Raw genomic sequence first — 24124 nt, forward strand, 5'->3', positions numbered from 1 at the left:
AAGGGGCTGAAAACACACAGATTGCTTGTAAGACTGTACAGCTTGTAATGAAACTCCCAAGTTCTCATCCTCAAAGAAGCCAGGCAACTTCCCCAATCCCTGCAGGGAAACAAGTATTTGTTCTCTGGAAATACAGAGAGGTCCCAGTTGGAAGATGACCAGGCATAGATGAAGAGGTGTGAAAAGAGTTCATACTGAGCAGTAGGACCCTTCTCCTCTTTCCTCCTTTTGGCTCCAGAAAGAAGATAGAAGGAAAGCAAACAAAATTCCAAAAATGGTGACGAAAGAAAGTTCCAAGATAACAGTGAACATCAAAGCTGAGAATGCAACCAATTCAGATTGTCAGGACATCAGATATGTCCAATGTTGATGTTTCCAGGGGGGAAATAGAACAAATAAGTTGTCCTGAAGTTTAGGCCTGATGAAAATTATATTGAGATATATTTTATGGCAGTTTTGGAACTATGGGAAAACTTTATTCAAATTTTCAAAGAAAAATAATGAATGAAGATAAAAAATCAAGCACTTATCAACTTCAGAAAAAAAGATAGGAAATAAAAGTATAGTCTAATGCTTGGCCCAACAGTGATCAATATTTATGTAGTCAAAAGATGCTGACACAATTAGAGATTTAATAAGCAAAAACTGAGATACAAAATTATATAGAAAAATAGAAGGAAGGAATAAGAAGCTATGAATGAGCTAAAGTCTTTATGTTCCAAAGCAAGAAGACAACAGATGTTTACGATTAATAATCAAGCGATGGCTCTACGTGCATATTGTATATAAATGGAGGTAAATATCAGAATAAACTTTTAAAACAGTTGGAAGTGGTGGCTTCCAGGGAGAAGAATGAGAGAAGGTAGAAAAGGGGACTACAATTTTTTATGCTATACTTTTATGCTATACTCTACAATTTTTATGCTATACTCTGAATTTTTAACTATTTAGGTATAATACTTTGGCAAAAAGTAAATAAAGGACATGGAGGTTAACATGAACATACTGTAAAACTCAACATTCCTACTTCTAGATACATACTCTAGAGAAACTCTCACACATTTATAAGAGGGTACATATGCAAAATATTGACCAAAATTGAAATGTCTATCGGAAGGAAAATAACTAAAATATGGTATGTTTAAATGATAGAATATCATACAGCAAGTAAAAGCAACCCACAAATTTTATATATATATATATATATATATATATATATATATATATATATATATACACACACATATATACATAATTAGTGGATTATAAAAAACAATGCTGTCAGAAAAAAAAGCAGTTGCAGTATAATTTATACAGGATGAATTCATTTAAGTAAAGTCTAAAACATAAAACAATACTCTAAATTTTATCTGAATATATTTTTACGTGTGTAAAGGCATAAAATTTGAATGAAAAGACACATCGAGCGCTTGCTTCAGCAGCACATATATTAAAGTTGGAACAATACAGAAAAGATTAGCCTGGCTAAGTTGCTAGAGCTGTTGAAGCCACCAAATTTTTTGTGATATACAAACAAGCAGGAAGTGGGCAGATGAATTCACCTACCTGCATCCTTACCTCATTTATATCCTTAGCACTGCTTATTAACTGCTTTTGCGGTACACCAATATAAAAGCCTTGAACCAAGTCCAAGTTGTGATTTTCACCTATCTTCAAACTAAAATTAAAGCTTTGTGTTCCAGTCTAAGATACAGAGAAATAAATATAGAGAGACATTTAAAACAAGAAAGAAAGAAAAGACACATTGAATTTATAGGGAAAGGGGAAGGAAATGGGACTAGATTGGGGGGACAAAGACTCCAACTTATCCTTAATGTTTTAGTCACTATATTATAAAAAGGTAAAGCAATTATGACAAAATGTTAACTATTGAGGATTCTTTATGGTCATTTTCTACTGTATGTTTTATTACTTTGTGTAATTTCCTATATTTTTAAAATATTTCAAATTTTAAAATTTAATTGCACAAACTTTAAAATTTAACATCACACGCACCTAGCCTAATACATGTATAAGATTAAAAAGCAAAGTCTTCTTAGTCCAAGGAAACACAGTACTTTGATTGGAGTAAAGTTCACATAGATTGAAATTCACATACCTTATGTGAACGTAATCTGTAATAACCAACCACCTTGTAAAACTCTAATCAAAAACCTATTATCTAAAAATAAGCACATTTCTTCCCCAAAGCTAGATTCACTTAAAAGTCTTTTTAAATGAGTCACTGACCTGAAAAGTAGATAATAAATATGTTTTACATAAAATTGTGTTGAAAACTACAGGCAAAATTATTGATTTTAAGCTGTTATTAAGATTTTTAAATATTAAGATACTCAAGATATTAAGAAAATGAAAACACCCTTAGTTATGAAAGATTTACATAGTAAGAGGATATTATATAGGATATATCCAGGTTATCAATTTTCCATTACGTATTCTCATATAGAGACTACATTTGAATGCCAAGCTTCTCCACTTAGTAATAACGCTGATAAAGGAAGCCTGGCAGGAAAATGCTTTAGTACTTATGATGCTGGACCTGCAATGTAGCACTAGCAAATTTGGTTTTAAGAACTGCCTAATTATATATTTATAGGTGCATATCATGTGCCTTTAGGCTGGAATCGAGCCCCATAGCCCTTTCAGTTTATCAAGTAAATGAAGTAATTTTTATAAAACATTATGCAGTCGATTAAACCAAGCAACAATATATATTCATGATTATTTGTAAAGGTTATCACTTATGGGCTGATTTTTTGTTTTATTGTGTGGTTAAATGCCAGGGACTTGAACCAGCAAAAACTAACTACATGGTATAAACCCAGAAAACTAAGATGATGGCTCAGTAGCAATCTTCTCTTAATGATTACAGCTATTAGTTAACATTCATTGCACACTGGCATCATTCTTCTCATTTTATAAAATATCCCTGTCTTTTCAAAGGACCAGATTTTGGCTTTTTTTGATCCTTCTTTTTGTTTGTATTTTCTGTTTTGTTAATTTCTGTGACTTATTCTGTTGTACTTTTTCAATATTTTAAAATGAAATTTTAGCTCACTAGTTTTCATTTTTTTCTTATTTATGCATTTAGACCTTACATGTCACTCTTGGTTCTGTTTTACCACCAGACTATTCTCACTGTTATTCCTTTATAAATGTTATATAATTTCCAATTTGATTTATTTTAGCCATGAACCATTTAGTTTTCAAACACATAGTATTTGGGGCCATCTTTTTCTTCAGATTTCTGATTTTGTTCAGAAAAGGAGCTCTTTATGACATGGATTGTTTGATATTTTTTGAAATCTTCTTTATGGCTTTGTACTGCTTGATTTTTGTAAACGTTTTACCCATGTTTGAAATAATCTAAATGTTGGCCAGAAGAGTCTATATATGATTATTAGATCAAGCGTATTGCTTATGTTGTCCTAATATTCTCTATCTTTATTGATTTTTGCTTGATCCATCAGCTTTTTTAAAAATATTTATTTTGACTGTGCTGGGTCTTAGTTGCAGCATTTGGGATCTTTTAAAAGAGTTTCTCAATTTCTACTTACAATTCTTTTTTTTTTTCCTACTTACAATTCTTTAGACTTTCTGCTTTATATGTTTTGAGGTCATGCCTCTAGATACGAAAAGATTCAAGATGCTACATTTTCCTTATAAACTGTTATTTTTATCACTAAATAGTGACTTTTTTCTAATAAGTTATTTTCTTTTTTGCCTCATAGTCTATATTGATAGAAATTTGATTGATAATAGATGGTAAGACAACTCAGAATAGGTTTTGATCTACCAGCAAAACCAACTTTCTTTGGTGTTCTCCTGGCATATTATTTTCGATCATTTCATGTTCACCATTTCTGTATGTCTTCATGTTTTTGGTACCTCATAAATTGCTTAAGGCTGTTTTATTTTTTAAATAGGTATAAAACCTCTGGTTTTTAACAAATCCAATAACTCATATTTACTGTGATTATATTTGGCCTTATTTCTACTATCATAAATATGCTATGCTTTCTATATGCTATGCCTTCCATTGCTGCTTCTTTTAGTTTCTCCCTATTTGCTATTGTTGCTGCTGTCATTGCTGTTTCCCTTCTAGTGGATTGGCTTAATTTACTGTCTTATATTTTTTTTCCTTTTTGTAACAGTTACCCTTAAATTTTTAACATACTTTCTTAAAACGGTCTAAAGTTAATTGATACTGCTACACTTAGACCATTTATTGTATTTGTTAAAATTATTTCCTTTCAACTTTCTTTGTTTTAATTTTTAATTATAAAATATGCAAAACAAAATTACTGTCACAACCATTTTTAAGTGTACAGTTCAGTAGTGTTAATTATATTCACATTGCTATGCACCCAATTTCCAGAACTCTTTTCACCTTGCAAAACTGAAATTTTATACCCGTTAAACAACAGCCCCCCCCCCCCATTCCTCTCTTTCCCCAGCCCTTTATAACCACCGTTACATTTTCTGTCTCCATGAATTTGACTACTCCAGGGACCTTGTGTAAATGGAATACTATAGTATTTATTTTTTGTGACTGGCTTATTTCACTCAGCATGATGTCCTCAAAAGTCATTCATACAGGGATTCCCTGGTGGCGCAATGGTTGAGAGTCCGCCTACCAATGCAGGGGACACGGGTTCATGCCCCGGTCTGGGAAGATCCCATATGCCACGGAGCGGCTGGGCCCGTGAGCCATGGTCGCTGAGCCTGCATGTCTGGAGCCTGTGCTCCTCAACGGGAGAGGCCACAACAGTGAGAGGCCCACGTACCGCAAAAAAAAAAAAAAGTCATTCATACAACAACTTTTTTTTTTAATATTTAATTTAATTTTACTTTTGGCTGCATTGGGTCTTCGTTGAGGCACGCGGGCTTTCTCTAGTTGCGGCGAGCAGGGACTACTCTTCGTTGTGGTGCACAAGCTTCTCCTTGTGGTGGCTTCTCTTGTTGCAGATCACAGGCTCTAGGGGCACCAGCTTCAGTAGTTGTGGCATGTGGGCTCAGTAATTGTGTCTCATGGGCTCTAGAGCACAGTCTCAGTAGTTGTGGTGCATGGGCTTAGTTGCTCCGCGGCATGTGGGATCTTCCCAGACCAGAGACCAAACCTGTGTCCCCTGGATTGGCAGAAGGATTCTTATCCACTGTACCACCAGGGAAGTCCACACAACTACTTTTTAAAACACCCCTCCTTCAAAATCAGTCTAATCAATGGTTATGTGTATTTATTTTCTCATTCATAATGGCTTCTTACATTCATTTCTAAATTCAATTTTCATCTTCCTGAAGTACATTGTGTGAGAAGCTGTGAGAAGGTCAGTATGCTGTAAACTCAATCTTTTCCTAAAAATCTCTTTCCCTTCATCTTGAATAATTTAACTGCATACAGGATTTTAAGCTGATAGTAATTTTCCCCTCAGCACTTTGAAGATATTTTCCCAATGTCTTCTTGCATACACTGTAGCTGATGAGAAGTTTTCTACCTAAATGGCATTTCTTTAATAGGGAACTGTCTTTTCTCTTAGTATTTAAGATTTTCTCTGAGATTCATATTTTTATGCTCATGTAAATGGGTCTAGGTATTTATAGGTATGAATGTATATGTATGGATTTCTTTTTCTTATCAAACATTTTAATTTCTGTACATATAGGTATGAGTTTGTGTATCTTTATAGAGAGAAAGAGTGTGTGTATGTGTGTGTGTGTGTGTATAGAGAAAGAGAGAGTTGTTTTTGTTTAGTTTTACTTGCATCAAGTTCATTTTAATTTTTGAATCTGAAGACTTTGTTTTTTATTCTGGAAAAAAATCATAGGCATTTTCTGTTTGAATATTGCTTATTTTTTATTCTGGAACTCCTATTAGACATATGTTGTGTTTTATCCATTCTCCATTAAATTATTGTTCTTTCATGCTTTCCATACTTTATCTCTCTACTCTGCATTCTGGTAATAGAGTAGATAGAAGATTTTTCAGCAAATGATCACTCCCTTTCACTTGCCCCACAGGAGGAATACACTTCTCTACTACTGATGTGGGGTTGCATAGTTGGGCTTGTTTCTTGGTCTCTTGCTTTTTTGCATGAGAACAGGGCTAGCTTCTGGCTTGAGGAAGATGAGATATGTGTGAAGCAGACTTAGACCCAACTTGCAGCTTAGAGACCAGTTGAGTCCTGCCAAGATCAGCCAAACTCCATCCAACCCACAAATGTATAAGAAATATATGTAGATTATTGTGTGATACTAGGATTTGGAGTGTTTTGAAAGGCAGAAAAATTTGACTGATACAGAATTTGGTATTTAAAGTGCTGCTGTAACAAAAACCTAAGTTGTGCAGCACTGGTCTTGGGAATGGGCAGCAGGCAATGATGTACTTGTCATAGGAGAGTGGAAAAATGGCAGCAGTGTTATGTAGTGGAAAAACGTTTGGGAAAATTGTCACCTGCAATAACATGGAAGGCAGAACATGTACTTAATAAACTTGTGAAGTTAGGTGAGATGATTTCAAAGCAGAATGTTAAAAAGTGGGTTGCTGCTAGCTGTACTTGAAAAGGCATAATAAAGAGATGAACTCAAAAAGACCTGCCTGAATTATAGTTGAGAAAAAAATATACAGTCCAGAAATTCTGAAACTTGCAGGGTTAGAAATGAAACTGTTTATCACCAAATTCCAACTTCAGAGAAAAAGCAAGTCTAGGCTACTACCAGTAATACTTGACCTCAGGGTAAAGACAAAATCAAGGGTGTAACTGCAACACGCTTTGTTAAAACCTCAGAAAAGATAAAGGTGGTATTGCAGGTCAAACTGCCATGAAAGTCAGCTCTGACATGGAGATTAGCCTGCCAAGAAGTGCTCTCAGGATCAAAACCTGTGGAAGAAAGGAAGCAAGCAAGATTGAGCAGAGAAAGAAATTGGGCTATAATGCATTTACAAAAAGACTTCAATCCACTGAAACTAAATGGCTCCTGTGAGTTGTTCCAAACTGAGGCATTGAGGTCACACCTTTAAAACCCCATATCAACTAGTCATTACACACTAGATGCCCCCTAGAATGGAGCATCTCCTAGGCATGGTGGCCCGTTGTTTGATATATTATAAAAGATCCTATGCCATGAGATCAAACCCTCTGTAAGCCCTTTGATGGTGGAGATGGTGGAGATACTGCTGGCAGGAAACGAAAATTCATGCATGTAATATCAATTGTAATCAAGATGAGTCATTGCCTTTTCCAGAATCAGGGTCCAAGGTACTTAACTTGCCACCATTTGTTTCTCCTCTAGGGATGATTCCATATTACAGGCTCAGCATTGGTCTCTGTTCCCAGCAAGTTGGACATTTGGCAGCAGTAACAGCTAGCTCAGTCTTGGTAAATAGGAACTGTGCTGTGGGCCCCTTGTATAGCCACCATCCCTGCCCCTGTGGCTATGACATTCATGTGCTCATTGTTCCACCTCTGGGGATAGAGGCTATTTGATGCCAACTGTGGTAATCATTCAGTCAATTTGTTCAATACTTCCTCTGTGGTGTATGCTTTATGGTTGGTGCTCACATGTAATACAAAACTCTTGACAGTTTTGCCCATCTCCTTAGGTCCATCCATATAACTTTTCCTCAGGCTTCCTGGCCCTCAGTCTAACAATAGTTCTCTTTGCAGGCCCCTGAACAAACTTGTCTTTCCATGCAAAGTCGATGACCAGGTGTACCACCCAAAGTTCTGATTATTGGGAGAATTTCTCTGCTTTCTTTTAAGACCACCCAAGAAAGGATCTGTAGTGCAGACGTGATCCTTTTCTTGGCTTTGACCCACATACTGAGCTAAGTCATTCATAAATAAACCTCAACTTTTTCCTTTTATCATCAACTAACCATTAGGTATCAATCATGCAGCCACAGAGATGAGCTTAAGTAGACAGTGTCTACTACAGATGTTATCTACTAAATCTTTTCACCTGGATAAAAGGGATCTAAAGAAATAAAGGATATGGTCCCAGAAAACCTTGACGGTACCCAAAATATCTGTAATTAAGTCTATAAAGTAGGATGACCATACCTCAAAGAGAATTGTGGAGCATTTTGGTATGTAGCATTGACTGGAATCAATACATAGAAAATCCATGACTGTTTTTGAAAGCTATTCTAGCCAAAGCACCACAGGCCTGAGCTAAAAGAAACTGAGACTTTTCAAATGTAAAAAGAACTTTGGGCCCCAACTTTCTATAGGTAGGGACCAGACCATGACATCATCTTAGCTACAAAGAAAAGCCCTCTTCAGAAGTGGCTAAGGAGGATGATAAAAAAAATAAAGATCCTTCCTCGCCACAAGAGGACAGAGCAAAGAGCCATGAAGAAGCACAGATGGGACTAGGACCAGAGACAGAACTCTAGTTCCAAGAGACAGAACTAGGACTTCATCAAGGAACATCCCAGACCCCGAAGGTGGAGGTACTTGGAAATACTTGTCTAGCAAGATTTCAAAATTGATATGAGCCAGTGACTCCTATCTGTATCTCATTCTTCTCCTTTTCAAATGTAAGTGTCTATTATAGTTATCCTGTCCTTGTTCCACCATCATATGTTGAATGTATGAGAGCAGATACCGTATCCTTTAAGTTTCTAGGTCTTTGAATCACAAAGAGATACTCTAAAACTTATATAAATCATGTGATCCTAAACTTTAAATCTGATGTCATGACTGAATGAGACTTTTGGGGTGTCTTGAAATGGAAGTGAGTGTATTTTACATAGGGTTGGTGAATAAAAATTTGTGACTGAAAAAGTAGACTGTAGTAGATTAGATTTAAAACATTGTTCAACAAATAGTCATTCTTTTCCTTCCTCCTCTGGAGAGGAGTATATTTTGCCCCTATTTAATTTTGGGCTTGGCCATTTAATGTCCTTTGGCCAATTGAATGTTAATGGACCTGACAGGACCAGAGACTTGCAATGTGCTTATACGACTGAGCTTTCTCTCTTGCATTCCAGCTTTTCACATCAGAAGGATATGCCTCAGGTACACTGATCTTTATGATAACAGAAATGTAGGGCATACTTGGACCCAACTTGCAGCTTAGAGCCAAGGTCAGCTGAGTCTAAACTAGATTTGTCAAGCCTTAGTAACAATAGGTGTAAGAAATAAATGAAAGTTTATATTCCCTGCATGCTACCAAGTATATGGGTAGTTGGTTGCACAGCAAAAGCCAAGTAGTATAGGGAGATTTTCTCAGGTCAAGAATTTAATTTATGTAGGGAAAAAAAAACTATGTAGGGGTAGGGGATTAAGAGATACAAACTACTATGTATAAAATAAATAAGCAATAAGGATATATTGTACAGCATAGGGACATATAGCCATTATTTTGTAATAACTTTAAATGGAGCATAACCTATAAAAATAGTGAATCAATATGTTGTACACCTGAAACTAATATCATATCATAAATCAACTATACTTCAATAAAAAATAAAATAAATTTTAAAAGGATTCAATTTATGAATTGTTTCTTCATTTGCATCTTAGTTGTAATTTAACCTTTTGCTATGACCAGAATGTGGTGCCCAAGCCAAAGTCATATTTTGAAGCCCTAACCCCCAGCACCATGGAATTTGGAGGTAGGTCCTTTGGAGGGCAATTAGGATTACATGAGGTTATGAGGGTGGGGTCCTCATGATTGGATTAGTGCCCTTATAAAAAGAGGAGGAAACATGAGATGGCTCTCTCTCCCTGATTAACTGCTTGAATTGAATCATCAGTCTTCACCTGTCTTTGGACTGGGACTTGCACCATCTGCACCTTCTGCAGGTTCTTGGGTCTTCAGACTCAGACTGGAATTTATATCACTGGCATTCCTAGCCCTCCAGCTTCCAGATGACAGATTATAGGACTTCTCAACTTCTATAACTGCATAAGCCAATAAAGAAATAAATAAATTTATGTATATGTATATCCTATATATATGTATATGTATATCTTATATATGTGTGTGTATCCTATTGGTTCTGTTTCTCTGAAGAATCCTAATTAATAAAGAAATTGGTATTAAGAAGTAGGATGAGGGGCTTCCCTGGTGGTGCAGTGGTTGAGAGTCCGCCTGCTGAGGCAGGGGACACGGGTTTGTGCCCTGGTCCGGGAAGATGCCACATGCTGTGGAGCGGCTGGGCCCGTGAGACATGGCCGCTGAGCCTGCGCGTCTGGAGCCTGTGCTCCGCAATGGGAGAGGCCACAACAGTGAGAGGCCTGCATACTGCAAAAAAAAAAAAAAAAAAGAAGTAGGATGCTGCTGTAACAAATTTCTAAAAATGTGGAAGTACCTTTGGAATTGGGTAATGGGTAGAGGATGGAAGAATTTTGAAATGCATGGTAGAAAAATCTCATACTGTCATGAAGAGACTGCTAAAGGTGATGCTGGTGAGAGCTCAGAAAGAAAAGAGGAAAACTAGAGAGAAAGCCTCCACCTTCTTAGAGCATACATAAATAATCATGAACAGAATGCTGGTAGAAGTATGGATGGTAAAAGGCCATTCTGATGAGGTCTCAGATGGAAATGAGGAACAGATTATTGGAAACTGGAGGAAAGGCTATCCTCATTATACAGTGGCAGAGAATTTGGCTAACTTGTGTTTGCATTCTAGTGTGTTGTGGAAGGTAGAACTTGCAAATGATAAAACTGGGTATTCAGCTGAGGAGATTTCCAAAAAAAATGTGAAGGAGTAGCTTGGTTCCTTCTGACTGCATATAGTGAAATATAAGAAAAGAGATTTGAATTGAATACAGAATTACTGAGCAAAAAGGAACTAGAACTTAAATATTTGGAAAATTCTCAGCCTGTCCATAAAAAAAATGATAAAGTGTGTTCAGAAGAGAATGTTAAGGGTATGGCTGACTGACCATTCAATTAGGAGTTTAACATGGGTGTGAATCACAGATCTAATCAACCATCCCAGCAGCAGCACTGCCGGTTTGAACTGAATGTAATGGAGAGGGGACAAAATGAAGGAAGGGTGTCAGACTTCTTAGACCCTACAGGACCTCAACCATAGTGCTATTAGGCTGTGAACATGTGTTATTCTTCATGATAAGGGAAGAATGGCCCTGAGCGGAAGATCAGCTCAGTGCTTTGTGACCACCTAGAGGGGTGGGATAGGGAGGGAGGGAGGGAGGGAGATGCAAGAGGGAAGAGATATGGGGACATATGTATATGTATAACTGACTCACTTTGTTATAAAGCAGAAACTAACACACCATTGTAAAGCAATTATACTCCAATAAAGATGTAAAAAAAAAAAAAAAAAAAAAAGAATGGCCCTGAGGGTGATTCAGAGATCTTCAGGGCCACCACCTCACTTTCAACAGGCCAGACAGCCACGGAGGGAAGCTATGGGGTGGGACTGCCTGGAGCTGTGGGGGCATGAGGCCCACTGGAAGAACTGTGGTATAGACTGCGTGTTCCCACTGAGCCATGGGGATGGTATTGGCCACTCCAGGAGATTTGGAGGGCAGAGCATCCAACCAGGACTATTCTCTCACCTTAAGATCCAATGAACTCCAATAAAAATTAATTTTAAAAAAACTTAATTAAACTAAAACTTAAATAAACGCTTAATTAATTTTTACACTAAAAAAAAAATCCATTGGGATTTGCCTTGCTAGAGTTTAACTTGCTTGGGACCCAGCATCCATTCCTTCTCTCCCATTTCTCCCATTTAGAATGGAAATGTCTATCCTATGCCTGTCTCACATTGAATTTCGGAAGTGCAGAACTGCTTGGTTTCACATGTTCACTCACAGCTGGAGAGGAATTTTTGCCTCAAGATGAATCATAGCTCGAGTCTCACCCATATGTAATTTAGATGGACTTTAGAATTGATGCTGGAAAGAGTCAAGAGTTTTGGCGTTATTCAGGTAGAGTGAATGTATTTTGCCTGTGAGAAGGATATAAATTTGGGAAAGCCAGTGGCAGAATACTATGGACTGAAATGTTTTTGTGTACCACTGGCCCCCAAATTCACATATTGAAGCTCCAATCCCCAGTGTGATGGTATTTGAAAGTAGGACCTTTAGGAAGTGATTAAAGTTAGATTAGGTCATAAAGGTGGGGCCTCATGTAGGGATTAAAGCCCTTATAAAAAGAGGAGACAGGACATCTACTCCAATTTATGGAAAAGGTGGTAACTCTAACTCCCACTAACATCTCCAATTTTCAGCCACCAGAAAGGAAGAACACAAACGGGGGAGTGATAAACATGATCCTTCCTTTTAAGAGCATGAATAAGAAGTTTCACATATCACTTCTGCTCACATTCTATTGACCACAACCTAGAACATGACCACATGTATTAGCAAGGGAGATTAATAGACCATGGTGTGACACCATGTTCATAAATTGAGAGACAATATTGTTAAGATGACATTACTTCCCAAACTGATCTACAGATCCCAAGCAATCTTTATCAAAATCCCAGCTGACTTCTTTACAAAAACTGAGAAGCTAATTCTAATATTATTAAGGCATTTCAAGAATCTCAGAATAGCCAAAACAATCCTGAGAGAGAAGAACAAGGTTGGTGAGCTCACACTTCTCGATTTCACAGCATATTGCAAAGCTAGATTAATCAATGCATTGTGATACTGCCATAAGGATAAATACAGAGATGAATAAAATGGAGAGTCTTCCTAGTTATCATTAGTTAATTTTCAAAGAGGGTGCCAAGACAATTAAATGGGGGAAGGAATAGTATTTTTAACTAATAGTGCTGGAATTTCCACATACAAAAGAAATAAATTGGACCCTTACCTCACACCACATACAAAAATTAACTCAAAATGGATCAAAGACTAAATGTAAGATCCAAAGCTATAAGACTCTGAGAAGAAAATATAGGTATAAATCTTTAGGACCTCAGATTAAGCAATGTCTTAGAACACCAAAAGAACAAGCAAAAAAAGAAGAAACAGATAAAATTGGACATGAAATTTAAAACCTTTTGCTTCAAAGGACACCAACAAAAAAGTGAAAAGATAACCCACACAATGGGAGAAAATTTTTGGACATCATCTATCTGATAAAGGTCTAGGATCTAAAATATTTACAGAACACATAACTCAGTAATTTAAAAATCCAATTATAAAATGGGCAAAGAATGTGGATAGACATTTATCCAAAGAAGATATACAAAGGGCCAATAAGCAAACGAAAAGATGCTCAATATCATTAGCCATCAGGAAAGTGCAAATCAAAACCACAATGAGATATCACTTTACACACACTAGGATGCCTATAGTCAAAAAGACAGATAATAACAAGGATTGCTGAGGATGTGCAGAAATTGGGACCCTCATAGACTGCTGGTGGCAATGTAAAATGCTGCAGCCACTTTGGAAAACAGTCTGATAGTTCTTCAAATGATTAGACATAGAGTGACCATTTGACCCAGCAATCCCACTCCTAGGTACATACCCAAGAGAAGTGGAAATATCCACACAAACAATTGTACGTGATGTTCACAGCAACATTATTCATAGTAGTCCAAAAATGGAAACCTATCAAATGTCCATCAACTATGAGTGGATTAAATTAAGTGTGGTATATCCATACAATGGAATTATTATTATTCAATAAAAAGAAATGACATACTGATACATGCTACATAGATGAACCTTGAAAACATTATGCAAAATCAAAGAGGCCAGTCACAAGGGAGCATATATTGTATGATTCTACTTAAATGAAATGTCAAAATAGGCAAATCTATAGAGACAGAAAATAGATTCATGGTTGCTTGGGGCTGAAGGGCTGAAGGGATTGGGGTGACAGCTACGGGATATGGGGTTTGGGGAAGGTAATGACGATATTCTAATATTGGGGCGATGGATGCACAATTCTGTGAATGTACTAAAAGACATTAGATTGCACACTTTAATGGAGTCAAATGTACGGTATGTGAATTATATCTCAAAGTGGTTTTAAAAAAGAAAAAAACATCCAGAGTGTTTGGTTGTGTAGCCATGTGTTCAGCTGGAACTTCTATTGCTATGGAAGAAAAGGAGAGTATACATTTAGAGACAGTAAGCAGTCTCTGCCATAGGGAGTACTCTGACCTTTGGCACTATCAGTACAGTTTCCAATTTAGTAGCAAATCATGTTACATTAAGAATGCCCAATATCATTAATATAGTGACTTACTGAATTAATGTGACATTATAGCAAGAGCAACGAAGTAAGAGTAAGGTTATTTGGATGCTAGTCCTGACCCTACCCTTTTACTAGCTTTATGACCTTGGTAAGTTGCAATGTTTCTAAGTATTAAACTGCTCATCCAAAAGGTAAGGATTAAATGAGATGATTGCTACGTCCATTGAGTTCTAAGGACATTTGATTTCAACTCTACAAATGGATATTTTCAGACTGTTTCCTCCCTATTTGTCATTTCAAGAGTCAAGCACTTGCTTACAGTGTTCCCAGGAGCCCCCCTCATGTATAACGACTACTGTAAATATTGTTCAAATAATATTTACTTCTCATTCTCAAATAGTTCATCTTTGATTCTCCATTCAAGAGTTTGTATTTTACTATTTGAGGCACTGAAAGTGAATGAGAGCTTTTCTCCCTAATATTTATTATAGACTTAGGGCTAAATTAGACCAGGGTAACAAATCTAAAACGCTGACTTTATTTTTTAATTTTTTTTTCTTTTTTTAAATTATTTTTATTTTTTTTTAATTTTTTTTTTTGCGGTACGCGGGCCTCTCACTGTTGTGGCCTCTCCCGCTGCGGAGCACAGGCTCCGGACACGCAAGCTCAGCGGCCATGGCTCACGGGCCCAGCCACTCCATGGCATGTGGGATCTTCCCGGACCAGGGCACGAACCGGTGTCCCCTGCATCGGCAGGCGCAGTCTCAACCACTGCGCCACCAGGGAAGCCCAGTGCAACTTTTTTAACATAAAAATAAATTACTTTTACATTGCTTACTAAAGATAGTTATCATCAATTAGATACACAATTCTTAGTTTATTGTGCTTTAACTAAAATGTGATTTATCTACTAAAAAAATGAAGCCAAATGGAATATAAATGGTTAATATAGAGATATCAAAAAGAAGAAATGATTGAATATAAAATCAATCCACTGATACAACCCAGCATTTTTATTAAAGAAATTGCCATAATTTTTAGGAAGGAAAAGAATCTTAGATGAAGTGATGCCAGTTACAGTATATGAGAGTTATACTAGAGTTTGTTCATTTAATTTACTGAAACTAAATATTCTTAGAGGGCTGGGGATAGAAATTTTTCTATCAAGAACTGACAATCCAGCCTTACAGCTACAATATAACTGCAATCTTATCACAAGGTCATTGCCTGAATTTCGGCAAAATTAATTCAAGAAGCTAACCTATCTCTTTACACTAATGCTTCCCAAACTTTGGAGAGCATAACAACCACCTGTGAGATTGTTAATATGCAGCATTCTAAACCTTATCCCCTAAAGCTTCTGATTCACTGTGTCTGGAGTTCGGCGTAATAATCCACATTTTAAAATGCACCTTAAGTGTTTGTGATACAGCTAATTTACAGACCAGACTTTTAGAAACGCTGCCTGAGTTAGTTTAGAAACACCCATTTTCCTTTTTAACCCTCCAGCCATTAACAGTCCGTTGGATAAGTAATATACCTTCAGTGGTGAAAAGGAAGAATAAATTCCAAATGAGTTCTATCATCCCTTTCTGAAGTTCATATGAAGGACTGCATTCTCTTCTTAGATTCCTTGTTACCTAATTTAAGAGTTCCTTTTTAGAGGGGGAAGCCCTAGAATTTAATTTGAGGTACCCAAGTCTATTCTTAATCAGCAAATATTATTTCTATAGCTTTTAAAGAAACACCTAATTCCTGAGTTGATTTCATCACAAATGTTCTTCCATATTATGATAGCAAACATGTAATAAAATCATTGTCAGTAGGGACTTCCCTGGTAGCGCAGTGGTTAAGAATCCGCCTGCCAATTCAGGGGACACGGGTTCGAGCCCTGGTCTGGGAAGATCCCACATGCCGCGGAGCAACTAAGCCCATGCGCCACAACTACTGAGCCTGCTCTCTGGAGCCCGCGAACCACAACTACTGAATTCTGCACACCTAGAGCCCGTGCTCCAAAACAAGAGAAGCCACCGCAGTGAGAAGCCTGCACACGACAACGAAGAGTAGCCCCCGCTCACTGCAACTAGGGAAAGTCTGCGCACAGCAACAAAGATCCAATGCAGGCAAAAATAAATTAATTAATTAATTTAATTTTTAAAAAAATCATTGTCAGTAAAAATTTCCTTCCCAGTGAATTACCATTTCCCTTAGATGAGTCTTTCTATATTTTAGAAAAACGTATTTACTCTCTTTAACATAGTTTTAAAGTTCTTTCAGACAAAAAAGTATTCACATCTTTATAAATTGTTATTATTTGTTTTCTGAATTAATTTATGCAATATGAAAATAGAAAGCTTACAAATGCAAACCATGTTAACAGTAGAAGAATTTGGAGAAAAATTCCTCTATTTTGGAAGTCTGACAGTTCTGAACTGTCTTTTAATTTCCTAGTTTCTTTTACTTCCACTTCAAGAGAAACAAAATTGAAATTCATTTTTCTCTGAAAGGGCTAAAAGAAACTTGCTGTATAGCACCATTTACCCGAAATATTCAAAAGCGGTTAGAGCAATATGGAGTCTAAAGGGCATTACTTAAAACCACTCAGCTCTTGCCTATTAAAGACAGGGTACTTTCCTCCTTACCTTGATCTACTTCTGTTTTCCATTAACCACTTTAAGTAGTCAGTAGACATGGGTTTTATCCTTAGTTTTAACTTGCCTGCAAAGCCATTTCATTCAGTAAGTATATACTTATCAAAGAACCATTGTCCACATAGACCTGTGTCAAATACCTTGGGAGATCAGAAGGAAGACAGGGAAGAAGGGAAGGAGGGCGAGAAGGAGGGCAGAAGGAAGGAAACAAAGTTTTGACCACGTGTACGGATTTGTAATCTATTTTGGCTAGCAGTTATATGTATTATCCAGCTCATATGTATTTACAGCTCTACTCCTCATAAGTCATCTTGACTCAGTTTCCTCTGATTGTAGTACATGAGGTTGGCTTAACTGCTGCTCTTGCTTCCCTGAACTGTTTCAGAGTCTCTATTAGTGAGTCTTTATAGCGTTTCTCTGCATAGTATGCCAATAATTATTCTACTACAACTGGTCCAGAAGCTGTTTGTATCTACAGTCATCTATCCATGGCTTATACCTGACCCAGTGGAAATGTAATCAGCATAATTTACAAACTCCATGTCATCATTCTTGATGAATATTTGTTAAAATTTGATGTTAAGAATTAGGCAACATTGCCTAAAAAGTTAAAAAGTATCTCATAATCACTGAAGACTTTAGTATAGCTATTACTTTCTATATTGTGTCAGTTTTACAGTTCATTGCTAAAAATATCTTCCATACTTTTGTGAACCAGCAGTCCAGAGAATATATCTTATTGAGCCCAATTTCTTGTTATCCACGACATAACATATCTGTGTAGTGCTACAGTAGGTGGATACAGTGGTCAATTTTAGATCTGAACATATTTTGCCTTGTCTTAATTTCCTCAAGATAGGCTGTTCTACTACCTATCTGCATTAGCTTTCTATTGCTACTGTAACAAGTAACCACAAACTTAGTGGCTTGAAACAACACACATGTTTTATCTTACATTTCTATTGGTTAGAAGTGGAATACAGATTTCACTGAGCTAAAATCAAGGCAGCCTTCCTTTCTGGAGACTTCATTTCCTTGCCTTTTCCAGCTTCTAGAAGCCATCTACATTCCTTGGCTCATGGTTCCTTTATTCCATCTTCAAAGCTGCTCCTCCGTTGTCATATCTATCTCTGACCACAGCCAGGAAACTTTCTGGCTGTGGTCAGCGGTAGATTCATGTGACTAGATTGGACCCAACTGGATAATGCAAGATAATCTCCCCATCTCAGGGTCCTCAACCTTAATCAAATCAACAAAGTCCCTTTTGCCATGTTGCCACATAAGGTAACGTATTCACAGGTTCCAGGATTAGGACTTGGACATCTTTGGGGAGCCACTACTCTGCCTTCTGTGCTGTCAGTCTCAGTCCACAGGTAAGATGACTATAACACATGTATTTGATCTATTATGTATCTATATTTATAATTAGAGGACATTCATAATCATATGAAAATATTTTTGTATCATATTCCACTATTGGCTTCCAAGTACATTGTTTTACCCTTAAGAACACCTTCACAGAAAAGACTGTGAGTAAAGCTGGACTTTTAGTATCATCCTTCTCGGCCACTTTAATGATTGGGTGTCTTTGACATAGGATACTACTAATTTTAACAGAATTGTTTATATTACTGCATACAGCTTTGTGATCTTAATGAATTTGTTTAAACATTCAAATTTAGTATCTGCCCCAGTCTAAGAGGGACAGATATTTCATAAGTAATAATTGCTACTATATATTGAGCTCTATTATGAGTTTCACATTCATTACTTCATTCTCTTTTTGACTGAATGCTATAAAAGAAGTCTATTATTCCCATTTCACAGATGAGGAAACTAAAGTTTCTAGTATCACAGAACTAGTAAGTAGCTAAGTGGGGCATTCAAATATAGGTCTTTCTAAGATATATAATTTTCCACTATATTGTGTTAAATTTCCATAAACATTAAGTAAATCAAGTTATGTGTGGAGGTATATTGTTATTTCCTGCACATATCATGAATTCCTCATGCTAAACAAATCACATCCAATGTATTACATAGTGGTCTTGGGCCACAAATAATTTTAGAAATGCACAACTGACATAGTTCAAAGGGCCTAGACAGAAGCATACTGGCTAGCAACAAAAAGTGATAGTAAAAATTTTTATAAAATCACTAGACTTGTTTTACCTTCATTGCTGATGTCTTCTAACTTGACTAAACTGTCCATGTGGTCTGTAGTGCCCCTATTGCTTAGAGATACCTGGAAGACAACATCATGAAAAATTCGTCATACAATGTTTATATCACTCCCAGAACACAGATGTATTCTTTAAGAACTGCTATTATATTGTTCTAAAACTCTGTGTAAGCAGTTTAAATCCTTTCACTATCTAAGCCAAAATGAAGAGAAGGATTGTTCAAACAGAAAATCTGAATAATTCAGTCCTCTCTTGGAAGGAAACAAAGTTAATCTCTCTGGATTCTATATAGTTGAAGAATCACTGGATCATTACACAAGTCTCTACCTCACTTTGGATGTGTAGATTTTGAAGACCCATGGGCATAAAAGAAAACATTTTTAAACTCGTGCACAAAACTTATGTAAGTATGATCAAGTATATAATGTTAAGATCAATATTTTGTTTAATTTAACCTGTCCTTTAAAACAAAAGATCAGCATGTTTGAAATGATTTAGATTTCTAAAGTCCATCTACTATTATGAAGCTTGGGAAAAGGACCCAGAAGCTACTTAGCATTTCTATTTTTTCATGAAGTGGTTCTTTAGCAACCTTGAAGTCTATATATAAATATAATAACATAGTCAACCTTTAACCTGTCAATACATATAAGCAACAAATAAAGAAAAAATAAAACAGGCAGATTTCCCTCCTATCAACCTTGATTTAATCTATATTACTCTTGATTGGATAGGATAACCAGAGTCTTTTCTTGGAAAAGTTTCCCACCATACAGGTACATTTCATTTTGAAATATCTAGGACCCACAGACTATACTATGTCTTAAGAATTTTTTTGCTATAATTCTAGACGTATAAGACTATTCGACTTGTTTATTGATTCAATTCAATTTAGTTCTCTGATCATTTAGTATCTACTATAGATTGACATCAGCCTTCAGAGTAGTGTCAGCTTTCACAGCATTTTGCGTATCTTCCAAAATAGAGAATAAAAAGTAGCAGCTCAGATTAATTCATTAGCAGACTTCATGCCCATGTTAAAATTAAACTTTCTACATCCTTTAGGGTAGAAGGTATAATTTTGTTTGTTCTAATTTTTTTAATTTAAGTAACTTTAGTTAGGGCAGATCATTCATTAGAGTTCCCGCAACTCCTTGCTGTCTTAACAGTTTTTCTTCGCCCATTTACATTAGCTATATTGAACCCTTGCAAGCATTTGAGTTTCAGCCCCAGAAGAGTCTAATCACCTTATTTTTAATTAGAAAACAAATGTTCACAGAGATTAAATAACTTGGCCAAGGTGACCCAGCTAGTTAGTGGCACTGAGCCAGAGTCAAAATCCAAGTATACTGGCCTTTTCTCTAAGGTACTGTATTCATTTCACTACTTTTTCTTTCTCTTTATCAGCACCTAACACTTATCTGAAATAAGAAGCCTCTGTGGGTTTTGTTTTTTTTAAGTTTTAAAAACTGCATCGTGGCACTTACAATTTTTATTCCTATCTCAAGTTTAAAAATATCATTAACAGATTAAGCACATTACTACATGCTGTTTTGGTGTTTGCACTACTCCCCCGCCTTTCCACTGCCTTTTAGCTGTCCAGAGAGCTAGTAAAGCGAAAAGAGAGTTATAAAATTACAAAAGAGAAAAGAATGAAGGGTTTAGATAGTTGAGCAGGCATGGGGGGAGTGGGGCGTTATCGGAGGGAATAACTGTAGAGGAAGGACAAGGAAGAAGGAAAAAATGAAACAGTGGTTCCTGAAGACCTGAGATAGGAAGTGTTGAGAAATAAAGACAGCTAGGTCATCAATCATTGTTCCTTTAGGGGATGTGCTGATTCTAGCTGATTTTTCCTTAGGCTCATGTAGCCAGCACCAAACAAAATTGTGAAGTATGCAAAGCTCCTCTTGGAATTCTTTGTACTTTCTTGCATTCAGCTCTATTTTTTTTTAAAAATGCAGTGCTTTTTCTTCTTTCTCTGATCCATCTCAGGCTGAAAACCAGCTCTCATTTAACACCTTAGTTTTAAGACTTACTCTCTCCTGGACTGTTGACATTTGAAGTCCTATCTTTTAATTGCAGGATACAAGAACCTTTCTGAAAGGGATCATTTAAACATCGGTGAGCAGAGAGGAAATTATTTGAAGATGAAGGAATCCTGCCTTTACGTAAGGTGCACTTTATTCATATCAAGCCTAATTTCTAAAGTACCCAGCATACCCCCTTTCCCTATTCAAAGCCCTAGGTTAAATTTTTAATGGACAAGAAAGGTGCAGAGTCTGAGAAGGCAATGGCAATCACCAAGTAAATACTACATTTTTATAAAATTAACTAAGGGAAGCATCAATGAAGATGCTTATTCCAAACAAGCTGATGTAACCCCTGGCTTATATTCAATTATCTGTGTGATTCATGGGAAAGTAACATTTCTCATCAATTATCTACTTAGCTATTCAGTAGAGAAAATATTCAGTAGTGGACCTTAATCAATTTAGTATTTATAAACAATATCTTATTTCTCTTCATAATTGAGAGTAGAATAAGCATAAGTAAAATAAGCAGAATTTCCATAAATTAGTAAACTAAAGTCACTAGAAAGTTGATTGCTGTAATCAAGATCATGAAGGTCAGTAGAAAAATAAAAGCTTACTCAAAACTTCTAGATTCTGGAGCTAGACTGTTTGGTTTCAAATTTGGGTTCTGCCACTTGCCTCAATACCTCATCTACAGAACGGTAATAATAATAATACCTGCCTCATGCAGTTATTATGAGGATCAAGATAATACTTCCATCAAAGTGTTTAGAACCTGGTTTGGTGCTTTATAAGTGCTTGTTAAATAAAATACTATGACTATTATTTCTTTCTTGACTCTGAAGGCAACTAGTTAGGTCTACAAAATGACCTCATAAATCTGACATATAATTCAAATTGACATTGAACTTACACATCTATATCCAATTAACTCATTGCCTTGAACATGGTGCAAATGAAGAAAAGGTTATTTCATTTTTTGCATAGCTACAGACTTCAACATATCAAAAATGCACTTTCTTTGAAAGGAAATTGGACAGCAGAGTGTGCATGAGGCATCACTTCTCAATTATGTTATGTTTATAAAATGATGGAGAGTATGTTTGCCTTCAAAGTCCGTAACTTTTTTCCAACAGCTTTATTGAGATATAATTTACACATTATTACAATTCATCCTGTCAATAGTGAACAACATTAGTGTTTATTGATTGGCTACTATGTCCCAGTAATAAACATATTGTTTCATTTAATCTTTATAAAAATTCTTTAACATAGGTACTGTTATTCCCAATTTAATGACTAAACTATAAGTTAAACCCTTTGCAGCTAGAGGTTGAGATGAGGTTTGAACTCATGTTCATATGACTCCACTATTTTTCCCATATCATGCTGCCTTTCTCTGGAAAACTACTTAGTTCTCTTTCAGAGGTTGGGTGGGAAAGGAGGGAAACGTAACCCTTTGATGGTATTCATAGTTAAACAAACTCTAATTTTTAACTTGTCAAGAGTCAAATGTATAAGAAATAGCAGTAATTGGAAGCTGTTTCCAGAATTTCAAATCAAGGATGATACGATAATACAAAATAGTATTATTTCAAAGAAAATAAGCAGTAATAATGCTGATACACACAAATTACAATGCCAATATACACTACCCTTGGAAGGATTTAGCACTTCTTAGTAGCATATTACACCCAGTTACTGCATTCTCACCAAATGAGTTAGGGTAGAGGTTGAAAATGAGTAAACAAGAGAGATCATGCAGGAATTCTTATCCATCGTTTAGTCTTTTCACATCACGTGTTATCTTAAAGTCAAATCTCCAGACATCTTCATGCTTGGAATTACTTAAGCAGTTTTGCCACAATTCATTTATGAAACACATATTTGGGTGGTTCTTATATGTTAGGCAGCATTGTGCTAGCCGCTAGTTGCACAAAGGTTTTGGGGGGGTTGTTTTATGACTCTAGTGCAGCTCAGTTTACATTTTAATTTAGGCTTTCATACGGAGTGGTAATTAGTGTACTATAGTGTATAGATAGCCAGTGGGCTTTGGAAGCTGGATTGCCTCTCCACTTACTGTGTGACGTTGGCATTTAACTTTTGAGAAACTCGATTTTCCCATTTATAACACAACTAGCTTCAAATAATAGCTGGTATTATCTACTTTCAGGTGCACACACCATGCGAAGGTGCGCCTAAGAAAATGTTACTTCCTAACATCTAGAAGAATGGGTTTCTTGCCCGTTTTTTCCCCTTTAGTACCTGGCATTATTCGATACATATTTTACACTGTTCACCGAGGAACTGGAACATGTTTTTCACTGCAGCTTAGCTATCTGGGTGTGCCTGGGGAGGCGTCACAAAGAACCTGTAAAAGGTCTCCACCTACAGCAGGAATAGAAGCGCAAGAAAGAGCCCAGGCAGATCACTGCGGCTAAGCGTTCGGTTTCGTATTGTTCTCTGTTTGGCCCAATATTCACGGAGTTTAGGTTCCGCGACTCGCAACGAAAAGACTCGAGTCACGGACCTGTTAAAAATTTTCTGCCATATTTTAGGCGTCCCCACGCCCCCCGCCCCACCCTCAAGCGTGAGTGAATGCGCAAATAAGGGTTTTCAGGCGTCTGTGGGAAAGAGGGAGGGGAAGGCAGAAGTCAAGGACGGACGGGGTGGTGGCACCACTGAAGCGCGAGAGGACCGAGGCCCCACAGACAAGAGTTAAAACCAGGCGGTCGCGGGCCGGAGGAGGCCGAGGCGAGCTGCTGGACGGGCGGGAGCCGATGGGGGGCAGCAGACCACCGCGGCGCACTCACTCCGCCCGGGCCCAACGCTTCTCCGGAGGCGCACCCCCCCAACCTTACGTCTCTTTTGGTTTCGACCTGCCGACTGGGAGGGGCCGCGGGACGCCATTCCCACAATGCTCTGGGGCGTGCCGCCGTCCGTCGCTGCCGCCTCCGCTACCGCTAGTGGAAGAAGATGGCGGAAGGCGGAGCGGCGGATTTGGACATCCAGCGGTCTGACATCGCGACGCTGCTCAAAACCCCGCTCCGGAAAGGGGACACCTGGTGAGGGAAAGGGGTTGAGGTGGCTGTGGTTG

General features: G+C 37.1%; 1 protein-coding gene across 3 annotated transcripts in view; it reads left to right on the forward strand.

Annotated features, from left to right (window-relative positions):
* Positions 1-23675: 23675 nt before the first annotated feature.
* Positions 23676-24124, forward strand: part of USP15 (ubiquitin specific peptidase 15) — a 128308-nt gene continuing 127859 nt past the window's right edge. The window contains exon 1 of one of the 3 annotated variants that reach the window (XM_060025141.1): positions 23676-24092. In XM_060025141.1, coding sequence (XP_059881124.1) covers positions 24004-24092 — 89 coding nt within the window. In that variant the 5' untranslated portion in view covers positions 23676-24003. The remainder of the gene's footprint in view (positions 24093-24124) is intronic. The other 2 variants (XM_060025138.1, XM_060025139.1) reach the window with 2 other exon arrangements.

This window comes from Delphinus delphis, chromosome 11, assembly GCF_949987515.2.
Source record: "Delphinus delphis chromosome 11, mDelDel1.2, whole genome shotgun sequence".
Lineage (NCBI taxonomy): Eukaryota > Metazoa > Chordata > Mammalia > Artiodactyla > Delphinidae > Delphinus > Delphinus delphis.